The sequence below is a fragment of the Sciurus carolinensis genome, chromosome 16, assembly GCF_902686445.1.
Source record: "Sciurus carolinensis chromosome 16, mSciCar1.2, whole genome shotgun sequence".
Classification (NCBI taxonomy): Eukaryota; Metazoa; Chordata; class Mammalia; order Rodentia; family Sciuridae; genus Sciurus; species Sciurus carolinensis.
Window position 1 is genome coordinate 56,154,612 of NC_062228.1, and position 14,192 is coordinate 56,168,803.

Here is a 14,192-nt window from a genome sequence, read left to right on the forward strand (position 1 = left end):
CATCATGGGTTCAATTCCCAAACCCCACACACGCACACACACAAAATTATAAGTCAGACCATCTGAAGTTGGGGACCATCTGTATATACTACGTCTCACATTTTGTTCAAGGCTGTAGCAGTGAAGGACACAGGGAAATGACACACATCCTTACCCCTGTGGCAATGACAGACTTCAGAGGGATAGGGAAAAAAGGGAAAAGGGATGCAATTTCAGTTACTGTTAAATCCCATGAAGAAAATAAATCCAAGTGATGAGGTAGAAAATGATAGAAGAATGGTACAGTCAGGGCCAGGGTTGTAGCTCAGTGGTAGAGCACTTGCCTAGCATGTGTGAGGCAGTGGGTTCGATCCTCAGCACCACATATAAATAAAATAAATAAAAATAAAGGTACTGTGTCCATCTACAACTAAAAAAATTAAAAAAAAAAAAGAATGGTACAGTCAGCCACCAAGATAGCCCCAGGGGTCACGTCTCACATAGTCCTCCCACGTTACACGCAGCACAAGTGACTGGGTGTGAATTACAAGGCTTGGTCTTAAAAGACAAGATGGCATCCTCCTCGCTGTCCTGGATCACGTTCTGTATGGAAATCCAGCTACCATGTTATAAAGACACTCCAGCAGCCTTGTGGAAAGGGCCACATGGAGAAGAACTTAGGCCCCCAGCCAATAGCCAGTGCCCACCTGCAAGCCACAGCTAAGCCTCCTTCATGTGGACCCACTGGCCCTGCCAAAATTTTTGATAACTGTAGTCCCAGCCTGAACACCATGTGAGTTTGAGCCAGAACCAACTTGTTCGGTCACTTGGGGAATCATCAGAAATTCTGTGCAATAATACATGCTTATAATTGTTTTAAGTTACTAAATTTTGAGGATGTGACAAGAGTAGCAATTGAGTAGTGGAAGGACTCGGCCATGACTTGAAGAGAGCTCCAGGCAGAGGAGACAAGTGCAAAGATCCTGAGGTTGGTATTTGCCTGACATGTTTAGAGAAATGGCCCTGAAGGGCTGGGGGTGTAGCTCAGTTGGTAGAGTTATTGCCTCACATGCACAAGGCCCTGGGTTCAATCCCCAGCACAAAAAAAAAAAAAAGAAAAGAAAAGAAAGAAAAGAAAGAAAAGAAAAAGAGAGAGAGAAATGGCCCTGAGGCCAGTATGATTGTAGCACAGAGAGTGACATGAAGAAGAGAGAAAGCCAGAGAGGGAATGTGGGGGGAGGTGAAGTTATTGGGGTCTCGTGGACCTTGGTGGGGTCTTTGTGTGTTATTTTAACTGTGATGGAAGTCAGTGGAGGATTTTGAGTTGAGGAGTCACCTGATCTGATGACATCTTTAAAAGACAGTGCTGACTGGTGGGTGGACCTCAGACTTAGCAGGCAGAGGATGTTTTCAATGAGCATCTGCTTATATGTCTCCCTAGTTCAAATGGGACCTCCCACAGCCCTCCGTGGTCCCCGAACCTTGGTGACAAGGACTGCTGGGCCAGGCTGCTCTTGAAGTCTGCTCCTTCATTTCCTGCTGAGAAAGGGTTGGATTTTGTGAAGAAGACGGGTTGGGAGGAGTTAAACCTGGGGACAGCTCCACAGACCACGAATGTGTGAGAACAAAAATACACGAGGTTCATTTTCACATTCTCTACTAGTGAGATGGTTCATGCTGATGAGAACAAGAGGGGAGGAGACATGTCAGACGCCAGAAAGGGTTAGGGCAGAGAAAATAGACCTCCTTGAAGAGGCCCATCTTAACATGCCTGGCTGCCTCCGCATTGGTGATTAGATGGTGTTCTTAGGGGAATTCTCCGGAGAGCTTTAAAAATACATCAAGGCGCCCACCCTTCTCCACAGCAGCACGGTCAGTTCCATGAAGGAGAGTGTGGTGGGAGGTGTTGGGTTTTTTTTTTTTTTTTTTTTTTTAACAATGAATATATTTTTGGTCAAGAACTGACTAGGTGCTGGGCAGGATGTTGCACATCTGTAATCCCAGCAACTCCAGAGGCTGAGGCTGGAGGATCGTGAGTTCAAGGCCAGCCTCAGCAGTTTAGTGAGGCCCTAAGCCACTCAGTGAGACGCTGTCTCTAAATAAAACATAAAAAGGGCTGGGGATGTGACTCAGGGGTTAAGAGATCCTGGGTTCAATCCCTGGTTAAAAAAACAAAAGTTACAGTTGAGGCACAAAAGTGACCCCCAGGGATAAATAACCAGTTTTCCTGGTCCCACATTTGAGAGGGTGGGGGGATTACCAGGCCACGTCAGGCGCTGATCCGGGTCATCCCTGAGGTGCCTGTTTTGTGGTGCTGGGGACGGAACCCGGGCCTCACACATGCCTGGCAGGAGCTCCAGCACCCAGGTGCACCCAGGCCGCGTCCTTATGTTGTTCCATGGAATTTTGACATTTTCTGAGTGAACTTTGCTGACCTTTCCTTTGCTTGAACCAAACAGGCGCAGGTCTCTCCTCCCACAGGCCCCCGAGCTCAGCTTAGCCAGGCCCAGCAAGCCCTGGCGCACGGTCTCTGCTGGTCGGGGGCCTGGGCTGACCCCAGATCCCCGAGCCGCCTCTCCACCCACGCCGTGCTTTCTCCCTGTCCTTGACCCGGCTGACCCTTACTGTAAATCCCTCTTTCCATAGAGGAGAAAAAAAATGCCTTTTTGTGTGATTATTAGGGCTCCCTTCTGCCCCAGTCTCCCCACCCCGCCATTTTTTCCTTTAAATTCAAGGCTTGGCTAGTTAGGCCCCTGAAGCCACACTGCAATCATATGCAACTTAATTTTTTTGCAGTGATAGGGATAAAACTCAGGTCCTTTTGTGTGCTAGGCAGGTGCTCTACCACTGAGCTCTACCTTTTCTCTGAACAGATGTATTTATTTGACATTTCCATAAAGTTCTTGTGCTTTCACCACTAGGGTCAGTCCTAGGTACATTATAGTTTTTACTGCTATTGGGAATGTAATCTGATATGCTGTTGTATTTCCTAGTTGGTTAAGGCTGATAGAGAATTTTTTTTTTTTTTTTTTTTTTTTTTTTTTTTTTGTACTGGGGATTGAACCCAGGGGCACTTAACCACGGAGCCACATCCCCAGCCCCTATTTTTATTTTTTATTTTGAGACAAGGTCTCGCTAAGTTGCTTAGGGCCTTGATGAGTTACTGAGGCGGCCTTGAACTGGCAATCCTCCTGCCTCAGTCTCCAGAGCCGCTGGGATTATAGGCGTTTGGACTGCAGGTAACTAAAGCTGTGGGAAGTGAAGAGATGGGAGGCACTGCTGTTTTTGTCCCTCATGAGATATGGCCTTGGACGTGGTGCGCATGTGAGGGCTGGCTTGGACCCTGGCTCTGTCTTCTAGAAGTTTTCCAGGAGACACCTCAGCTCTCCAGCACCGTCTAGGAGGAGCGGCAGTCAGAAGGCTGGGTGAAGTGGCCTGTGAGGGGAAGGAAGGGGTGAGGAAGACCACCTCCAGGAGATGGCTCAGACCCTGCTCTTCCAGCTCCTGGGGCTCCCACAGCAAGCGGGTGCCCAGGGCCAAGCAGGGCTCACCGTGGACGGGCTGTCTCCCCCACTCCCGCACCATCTCCTCTTCACGCACGCCCTCCTCTCTGCTGGGCTGCGATTCTAAGGACACTATGCAGTGCGTGTCGGGTCTCCCGTGAGGGCGAAGGTCCTTGCGCAGAAGGCTTCACCCTGCCTCTGGAAGAGAGCAGCCGCCTGGTCACAGCCGAGATGGTCTTCGTGGCTCAGATCCACATTTCCCCAAATTCTGTTCTCTGCAACTGAGACTGGAAACCTGGAAGCTACATGTCTTCTTTGCCAGCTGATTTCTCGGTTTTGGCAACTGGTAGGTAATAAAAAGCTAAAAGCTGGGCCTCCTGGGGTCCCGGGCAGGTAACTGGCTCCTACTTCAACAGCTCGGAGTCTCGGGGTGACACCATCTTTCTCTGGTTCCCCTGGCCTTGGGGATTCCAGCAGCTTCCTGCAGCGACCAATCGTCAGTGACCTTATCGTCCCCCTTTGCCCCTCCAAACCCCTGTAGCGTCCAGTTGCCTGAGCTGCTTTCCCTCGGGTCTGAATCCTACAGTGGTGTCTGTTTTCCTGATCAGATGCCAATTAAGCAAAGAGGAGAACAGGGCTGCCCTCTGGCTTCCTCTGGCCACCGGCAGCTCTGGGGGGAGGCAGGAAGGGCGCTTGGTAAGGTGACCCCTGTCCCAGAAAGATGATTCTGGAGCCAGGCTGTCCGTATTTGAAGCCCTACTTCGCCATTCAGAGACTGTTGATCTAGAATGAACTACATAAGCCTCTCTGTGCCTGGACCTCTTCACCTGTGAATGGGGAACAGGCTGGACCCTGCGTCTCGGGACAGTGAATGTTAGCCACATTCAAACCACCAGCCTCCATGCTGTGCGGCCAGCTATGGCCCTGATACTCACAATGGGATGTGACGTCTTCAATGGGGTTGGCTGCCTGTTCCAGATCTCCCTGGTTGGCCTCAGGCGAGGTGGTTTTCCTGTCTGGTCTCCTTTTCCCCTGCTGAATGGTGAGGGAGCCCAGACTGGCAGAGGACTCTGCCCCCACAGCTTTCTGTCTTGATACTCTGCTCTCCTGCTCAGGGATTACCATTCTTTTGACTGAGGACCCTATTGCTCTACTTCAGTTTAAAGAAGGTGTCAGAAGCACCCTTGATTCAGATGCGGACAATGAAAAGGGAGACCCCGTGGCTCCAGATGGGCCCCTGGTTCCCATGAAAGACTCACGTCTCCCACTCAGTCTCCCACTCAGTCTCCTTCCCTTCTCCTCCCCGGGGCTGGTTTCTCAGCCTCCTCCTTCCGGCTTCTTCACTTCCAAAAACCCGGTTCCAGAAGAATCTCCCAATTCACTTGGCAGTAGAAGGTCTGGAGCCCAAGAGCAGGGTGAGACTAGGCAGACAAACCCATCATCCCTCCAGCCGGGTCTCCCATGCTCCCAGCTCCCAGGTCCCTGTGGACCCAGGTCTGACCCTGTTCCTTAAAGGTGGAGCTCTGAGGGTAGACGTGGTGGTGCACCAGTAGTCCTGTCTGCTTGGGAGGCTGAGGGAGGAGGATGGGTCCTCTAGCCTAGGAGTTTGAGACCAGGGGCAATGCAGACATCATCTTAAAAAAAAAAAAAGAAGAAAAGGAAGGTGGACAGTCAGATGTCACAGGATAGAATAATCTACAACAGTCAGAAAGAAAAAATCTTGAAACAAAAAAGAAAAAACAGACTTGGGTGGTCACGGTTGATATACAATCCCGGTGCTGGAGAGGAAGTGCTTGTCCAGGGCTGGGGAGGTGGCTTGGTGTGGAGCACTTGGGTGCCATACCAACACCAAAAATAAGGGTGGGGCCTCACGCCTTTCCCAGTGAGCACAAGTTGGAGCCCACTTGGGGACTGGCCCAGAGAGGGCGTGAAAGTGACCACAAAGGCCAAGTTGGAGGGACCAGACACCACGTAATCACCACGTGATCTTGGACACCATCTGCAAGTTTGGGTCCCCGAGAGCACTCTGAGGTTCCTAAATTCTATATGACATAAAACTCACTGAAAGCTGTTACAGTTATCCCTTGGCATCTGGTGGCCGGGGGGCTGTTCCAGGACCAAACAGAAACATTAGAGTTGGGGTTGGTCCTGTGGCCCCAGGGGCTTCCAGAATGGGGACCTCCATGAGGACTGGAATTTAACTTTTTGGGGGATGGTACCCAAAAGGCAAGTGCTCCACACCAAGCCACCTCCCCAGTCCTGGACAAGCACTTCCACTCCAGCACAGGGATTGTATATCAACCGTGACCACCCCAAGTCTGTTTTTTCTTTTTTGTTTCAAGATTTTTTCTTTCTGACTGTTGTAGATTAAAACCAGAGACACTTTCCACTGAGCCACATCCTCAGCCCTTTTGATTTTTTTGAGAGAAGGTCTCAGTAAGTTGCTGAGGCAGGTTTCAAACTTATGATCCTCCTGCCTCCTAAGTAGCTGGGATTACAGGCGGACACCACTGCACCCAGCTTTATTTAGCTTTTTTTTGTACTGGAAGGTTGAGCCCAGGGGCACTTATGCACTGAGCCACATCCCCAGATCTTTTAAAAAATTTTTGAGATACAGTCTCAACTAAATTGCTTAGGGCCTCACTAAGTTGCTCAGACTAGCCTTGAATTTGTGATCCTCCTGCCTCAGCCTTCAGAGTGACCGGGATTACAAACGTGGGTCATTGCACTTGGCTTTAACTTTTTATTAAAGAGCCAAATAAATTCAGAAAAGTGCACCAATCATGGTGTAGAGCTTGATGAATGTTGTAGAGGTCACACCCATCACCAGTTCTCAGATCAGGAAACAGACATGAGGTGCTCTCGGGTCCCCTGGAGCTTGCTTGAGCCCCTCCTTGACCTCTAATAGTACAACTTAGCTTGCACATGAGCTTCCCGTGGCTGTGGTAATGAATGAGCACACATCGTGACTTCTGTTAACACAACCATTCTTTTACAGAGGTCAGAGGTCTACAGGTCAGAAGTCTAAAATCAAGGCATCAGAACTGCGGTCCTTCTGGGAGCTCTAAGGGAGATTCCACTTCCTGGCCTTGTTCTCAGGTTCTAAAGGCGTCTGCATCCTGTGGCTGGTGGCCCCCTACTGCCACCACTCCAACCTGTGTTGCACATCTGTAGTCACATCTGCTACAAAGACCTAAATAGGGCCAGGTGTCATGGTGCATGCCTGTAATCCAGCAATTCGGGAGGCTGAGGCAGGAGGACCAGAAGTTTGAGTCTAGCCAGCAGTGTAACGAGGACCTGTCTCAAAATAAAAAATAAAAAGGGCTGGGGATGTAGCTTAGTGGTTAAGCACCCTGGATTCAATTTCTGGTATAGGAGAGAGAGAGAGAGAGAGAGAGAGAGAGAGAGAGAGAGAAGGAAAACAAGAGGATCAGAGCAGGTGGAGAAGGGGCCACAAGCCAAGCACTGCAGATGAACCCTAAAAGGCAAACAAATGCTCCCCTAGGCCCCCCAGGAGGAACACAACCAACACCATCTTTAGGCCTCCCTCGGCTCTCTAGGACTGCAACAGAACACAGAATGCCCAGCGTAACTCCACATCCTAGACAACCACAATAACGGGTCCTAACTGGAACAAGTTACACTTATTTGATGAATGTGTAATATGTCAAAATATACCCCACTGTCATGTATATCTAGAAAGAAAAAAGAACAATTACAGTTACCAAGCTTGACAATAAACAGTCAGTCGCCAGGAGGTGGGAGGTCTAGAGAGGAGAGTCAGCGAGGGTTCCATGGGAGCGGTTTCGACCAGCGGGACATCAAGGGTGCCGTGGTTCACAGCGGCACTACCTGGTGTGGTAGTCATGACCTTTCAAAACAGAAATTCCCAGTGGCACCCGCCTGTAATCCGAGCTATGCCTGTAATCCGAGCTATGCCTGTAATCCGAGCTATTCAGGAGGCAGAGGCAGGATTGCAAATTCAAGGCCAGCCCAGGCAATTTAGCAAGACCCTGTCTAAAAAACAAAACACTCAAAGAATCCTAAAAAGGGCTGGGGGCGAGGCTCAGTGGTAGAGTCCTCCTGGGTTCCATCCCCAGGACCCACCTCCCCAACTCCCCCAAAATTCAGTGCCTCCATAGGGCCCGCCACACTTCAAGGGCTCAGTAGCCACCTGTGGCTGGTAGCAACTGCATGGGACAACACAGAGGACACTTGCATCAGCGTGGAACACCCCAGTGGACAGCATCAGTTGAGAGGATGCAGTACAGAGGATGAGGTGTTGTGGTATTTAAAATCACAAGGGCAGTTAGTTAGTCAGTAGGGGAAAGTGAACAGGAAGCTGACAGACTGTCTGATGTGACATGCTCTGAGAGTAGCGGAGCAGCCTCTAGAAGAAATTTTAAAAATGTGAACATGCTTTTGCCTCCCCAGTGTACCTGGAGACACAGCAAAACGGAGCTGGGTGGGTGCTAGGATGGAACCATGCGCCCCCACACCCTGCCCATTCACAAATAGAAGCCCTAACCCCCAGGGGGCAGGAAGTAATTCAGGGTAGGACCCCAATCCATGAGGCTGTCTTTGTAAGAGATGCCAACGAGCTTTTTTTTTTTTTTTGTACCAGGGATTGAATTGAACCCTGGGGAGCTTAACCTCTGAACTACATCCCCACCCCTTTATTTTATTTTTTGTGGTGCTGGGGATTGAACCCATAGCCTTGTGCTTGTGAGGCCAGCACACTACCAGCTGAGCTAAATCCCCAGCCCCCACAGCCCTTTATTTTTTGAAATGATCTCATTAAAGTTGCTTAGGGCCTCTCCAAGTTGCTGAGGTTGGCTCTTAACTTGTGATCCTGCCTCAGTCTCCTGAGCTGCTAGATTCTAGGTGGACACTACTGTGACTTGTCTCTGCTTCTGTCCCCTCACAGCAAGCACCTAGGGAAAGCCACGTGGGAACACAGAAGGGGACCATCTGCAAGCTAGGAAAAGGCCCCTCACCAGGAATGGAGTCCATATTCCTTCATATTGGACTTCCCAGCCATCCGGGCATTTTATCATGGTGGCTGCAGGTGATGAGCACCGTGGGGCAGGGGTTCTTACAAAAGCCTGGCCTCTGCGCTTACAGCCTCACTCCACCTCCCTGAGGTACACAAGTTCTCCTCTGCCTTCCGGGTACTTGGCTGAGTTGAGGAGCCTGCAGTCAATCTCCTGAGGTGTGCTGACCTCATTCTGAGTCTCATTTTGCTCCCGGATGCTTCATAGCCAAGGCCAGGACCAGGCAGGGTGCAAAGCGTCTGCAAGGGCAGGACCCCACCGGGAGTGGGTGCCTCCACCCGAGCTTGCTCCTTCTCGTCATTTCTGGCCTGTTAATGACTGTGAACAACTCCATGAATAAAGGAACAAGTGAGGTCCTCACTCCAGTGATGGTTGTGTCAACCTGGCCAGGCCACAAGAACCCAGATATTTGGCCACATTGTTTTAGATAGTTCTGTTAAATTTCTGGTTTTTCGTTTTGTTATTTGAGGGCTGAGGATTAAACCCAGGGCCTAGAGCATTTTGGGCAAGCACTCTACCATGGAGCCACACCCAGCCCTGTGGCAGTGTTTAGCTGAGATGAACATTTAAGGTGCAGATTGTCTGCAAACACTGCCCTTCAGGATGTGGTGGAGTCACCTAGTCAGCTGAGGGTCTTAGTGGAAAGACTGACCTACTGTGCCACTTTGGCTCACCAACCTCCAAAGCGCAGCCCAGACCTCTCCCCTGTCCTCTCCAGAGCCATCGCATCTCCACAAACCTGCTGTTCATTGAAAATACAGAAAGTCAAATACACAGTTCACACACTTCATCTGCAGAACATCACTGCTTGGCCCAGCCTGCTTTAAATGTGCTCAGACACTTCCATCAGCCTACAATTGAGCACCATCTACCACAAAGCCTATTTAGTAACAAAACCTTGACCTTCTCACTCAGCTTGACTGGGAGCTACAGCTCACTGCTGCTTCCCCAGAGTCCAGGAGTTTTCACAGCACCTCTCACTAGCCTGGAAGAGACCAAGATCCAGATTCGAAGTGCAGTTCTACTGAATGCGCACCACTTCCGCACCATTGTGGCATCAAAGGACACTGCGGAACCATAGGAAATGGGGGAACACCAGGGTCTATGTGTACCCCGTGCAGAGAGAAACGCACAGATGTAGCTACAGGTATGCGTGTGTTTAGACAGAGCTGCGCGTCTGTCCTCCCGGGCCTGGCATGCACAAGGCCCAGGGTCCCTTCTCCAACACCGTAACCAACCACCCACCACCAAGGCCTGTGCTCAGTGGGCACATGAGGAGGAGTCCACCACGGCTCCTCCTCCCACCTCCTTTTCCATTCCCAGGGCAATAGAACGTGTGGGTCGAGCAGAGACGAGATGCATAGGCTTCTTAAAATAACTGCATCCTTTAATGGCAGTAATACAATTATTGGATTAAGAGACCACAGGAGAAAAGACAGGTGAGGTTTCTGGAAGACAGATACGGAGTACAAAAGGGGGCAAGATAAAGTCATGCGACGATCATTGTAAAAATACAGTACATTATATACATATTTGCACCATCAACTTTCAACTCTGAAATAGTATTTACACTTTTGTTACAATCCTGGTTAGAGAACAATCTTTCTTTAAAAGCTCGGCCTGACGGCAAGTGGAAGTTCCGGGTGAATTCACAGCCCAGGAGGGTCTTAGGCTGCATATTCCAAGAGGAGGGTTCCAGCTTCTATTTCATCCACAGATTTCGGTTTTAAAAAGCATTTAATTTTTCTTTACAAAAGAAAATTCTCAAAGGAGAAAAAAAAAAAAAAAACATAAAAACCAAAACACTGCCACACTGTCTGTATCCTTACTTCTACACACACCGTGGCCACAGCCCTTTCTTGGTGGCCAACACTGGTAGCTGAAGACAAATCTCATTAATGATTGTTTTTAAAAAACAAAACAAAAAGACAAGAGGAGGAACCAAACCAACTGACCACAGGGCTGTGGGTCCAGCAGGGTGCCTGGTCTCTCCCACACTGGCTTCTGGCCCCAAATCAGCAATTCATTTTTCACCTTTGGGTGGTGTGGGATGGGACCTGCACGCCTCCTACCAGGAAGGGGCGGGAGAGCCTCCGGCTGGGTGACTGGGTCTCATGAACAGCAGGGCAGCCAAGGGGCTGGCACCAGGAGTAAAGGTGAGCAGGGCCAGAGTCACCAGACCTCGGACAGGCAGGACCTGCAGGTCTGCCATTCCCCGAGCCAGCCTCTCGGACATGCTCACAGGTTGGCACCCAGGCTCTGAGGACAGGCCAGAGTAGGGCAGGCCAGCTGGGGAAGAGGCCAGTGCAGACATTTTTGCTGTCCTAGCTCAGACAGATGCCTTGGTCCCCCCACAGTGGGGTCCTGGTCCCTCTCATGGACAGGGCCCAGGGCACCCCCTCCCCACCCCAGCTACAGCCTCCTGCCCTTCTCCTCAGGACCCCTTTCAGGAAGTGGCCACAAATCCAACACCGTGACAGCCTCTGAATGCACTTTGTCGGCTTGGGAGAGGAAAACCAAACACACCAGCACCTCGTGCCCTACAGATAACACAGCTTGAGGAGGAGCGAAGAGAGCAGAGACAGAAACACTGTGCCCAAGAGCCACCCCAGGACTCCCTCACTCGGAGCCTGGCGGAGTGGCCATACCACGGATCCTTGAGCTGCCTCCAGGGGGCAGGGCTGGCAGTGCAGGCACACTGGGTGCTGTGGCTTCTGAGGACCCTGGCTAGGGGGACAGGCAGGTAATACTGACGGAAAAGACACTCCAAAGGGGGGCTTCCTCCTGGGGGCAGTGCTTCAGGGGCCACTGCCCCCCACCAGCCCCTGCTGCCTCCAGGTCCATCTACCGCCCTGGAGTCTCCGCACAGGCTGGAGGGTGTCGATTTTCAGAATTCTGGACGGAGGGTGCAGAGGGGGCCCCAAGTGCGTATTCAGAGACAGGAGTGGGCCAGGGCCAGGATACCCAGGATGCCACCGAGACCTTGCTCGCCTTGGTACTTTTCCACCTTCTCCTGAGGTGGGCTGTCTCAGGACGCATGCTGAGACTTGACAGGAAGTACGTGCTGGGTTCTAGAAGCACCCTGACCTGTTTGCCCACAGGCCTGCAGAGACCTGGTCCATCTCTTCTTGCCCAGGAGTGTGGCATGAGTGCCCTTCAGTGCCTTCTCAGACACCTCCTGTTCCCTGTCCAGGGGGACATCAAGCTTTCCAGAAGACCCACTGGCCCCCCAGGCAGCAGACAGGCCCCTGCCTCGGGCGGAGGCCCAGTCTCGCGGGGCTCAGGCGTGGTCACAGCTGCTCCCACTCGGGAGCCGATGTTCTCAGGGGAGCCCAGGAGCCCTGCAGCACTGACCAGAACTGAAGATGGTTATATACAATTTATGTCTCAAAGAAATTACTACATTAGAAAAAAAAAAAAAAAAAGGAAAAGGGGGAAAAAAAAAAACACCCAGATCCCACCCTCCGCCCAGAATCCCAACTCCGGTCGCTGCCCTTAAATATCACCCTGGGAAGGGGTGGCGTAGGGACGCTGGCTCCAGCTTAACACTACTGGCAAAAGGGAGAGGCAGTGGGGTCGAAGCCTTTAAAAACATCTTTCAGGGACCCTGCGTCCTGCTCGCCCTCGCGGGCCGGGCTATTGCCAGCAAATGGGCTTCCCGAGCCTGTCTTGGGGGCCGGCTTCACAGTCCCGAAGAGGGTGGGCACAGGGAGGTTGTGCACCCCGGGCTGAGGTGGGGTGCCCTCTGGTGGTGGGGTGGCGGTGGCGGTGGCGGGGGCGGTGGCAGCCTTGGGCCGCGGCCGGTTGTAACTGTTGTACCTGTCCGTGGCTGCGGCAGCGCCTCCGTCTGCACTGGTTTTTCCCGTTTCTGGCTGTTCCAGGGCAGACTTGCGGACAAATGGGGGCTCCTTGGTCTTGGAGGCCGCACTCTTGCCGTTGCCCTCGGGGCCCTTGGGCTGGGCACCTGCGTCAGTGGCTGGCTCTGTGGCTTTGCCACCCGCGTTGGGAGTCCTCGGGTCGTAGAGGCTGATGCCACTCAGCACACTGCTCTGCCCGCTCCCGCTGCCCTGGCCCAGCCCTCCAGCTGCCAGCACTCGGGGGTCATAAGGAGCCGTGGCTGGTGGGGAGGACTCCCCACTGGGACTGACCGCTGGAGAGGGTGCTTCTGTGGGGCTGGGCTTGGCAGTGCGGGAGGAGGCCGCGGAGTCCGCAGTTTTCTGCAGTCGAGGGTCACTGGGGGCCTTCCGCACCCTGGGGTCACTGGGCTTGTCACTCGGGCTGGCGGCCGCTGAGGGACCAGTAGCATTGACAGTCTTGAGAATGCGAGAAAGGAGTTCAAAGTCGGGCAGGTTAGAGCCAGATGTGCTGGGGTCTGTGGAGGTGCCTGAGCGCTGCCGAGCACTGGGGGGCCCTGCAGGGGTGGAGCGGTGCAGTCTGGGGTCCAAGGCAGGCATGGACTGCAGGGCGGCGGGCACAGGGGGTACCACATCCTGCTTGGGGATGGGCAGAGGGATCAGGTCCTCGGGGTTCCAAAGCACAGTGCGGGCAAAGCTCGGCTTGCTCAGGGTCACGTCCTTCTTGATGTGGCTGAACTGCTGCAGCTGCGATCGCGGATCCCGCAGCGGGTGCCCAGGGAGGGGATCCAGGGGAATGTTCACAGCCTTCTCCCGCAGGGCCCGCTCCCCGTCCTCCTCTTCTGTAGGGGTTGGCCCGGACCCCTTGGAGCTGCTGGGGCCAGCTGGGCTGGAATGAAGGCTGCCTTCAGGCTTGGAGGTGGGCAGGGAGCGAGCCAGGCGAGGATCAGAGGGTCCAGAGTCCCCTGGGCCTGACCCGCCAGAAGCCTCGGCATGACGGGAGAGTCTGGGGTCCCGGCTGAGGCGGGGGTCAGACAACCGGCCTCCTGAGGCGTGTCCCTTCTGGAGGCGGGGGTCCCCCAGCCCACTGCTGCTCAGCTCCCCGACGGAAGCCTGGGGTCGGCTGGACGTCTGCTGCCTCAGGGTCTTGAGAATGGAGGTGACGCTGCTCCCACCCTCATCCTCGTCGCTTGAGTACCAGTTTCCGGTGTCACCTGAGAAAGAGCAGAGGAGCAGGGGATGTGAGTGATCACCACATCCACCACCAGCCCTCTGGACCCCAGGCAGCCCACTGGGTGAATGGCTCCTCTGCTCTCGGCTCTCAGGAACTCCGGCATCTCCCTGAGGCCTCGTGTGTGGATGCCAAGGAAACCCAGGGAGCGTGGTGCAGAGCAAGGGCCTGCAGGCTGGTGCTCACATCTGGGCAGCTGTCCTCCTGTCCAGCGCGTTCTAAGTGATCTGCCTCATTTACATAACTCACTAACCGCCCCAGGAGGTCGACTGACAGATGAGAACATGGAGACCCAGTGCCATTAAGTTGGGGTCAGGGTTGCGACTGAGCTGGGACTCCTGGCCCAGGGCTCTGCCGCCTCTTCCCCATCCTCCAGGCAGGTTCAGTGGCATGGTCAGCCAGCTCTGGGCACCTCTCTCTGGAGGCCCTGGCAGCAGCCATCGCTGACTGCTGACTCCAGGCCAGAGGCACATGCCCTTGCCCTCCACCTCTCACAACCTCAGCAAATCCCAGGGAAGGGCGGTTCTAACCAACCACTGAAACTGGCGCAAGCAAAACCTAGGCAGGGTCA

General features: G+C 53.1%; 1 protein-coding gene across 6 annotated transcripts in view; it reads right to left on the reverse strand.

Moving 5' to 3' along the window:
* Positions 1 to 9,908: 9,908 nt before the first annotated feature.
* Zc3h4 (zinc finger CCCH-type containing 4) overlaps positions 9,909 to 14,192 on the reverse strand; it is a 37,095-nt gene continuing 32,811 nt past the window's right edge. For all 6 annotated transcript variants that reach the window (XM_047529538.1, XM_047529542.1, XM_047529536.1 and 3 more), the window contains one exon: positions 9,909 to 13,604. In XM_047529538.1, coding sequence (XP_047385494.1) covers positions 12,085 to 13,604 — 1,520 coding nt within the window. In that variant the 3' untranslated portion in view covers positions 9,909 to 12,084. The remainder of the gene's footprint in view (positions 13,605 to 14,192) is intronic.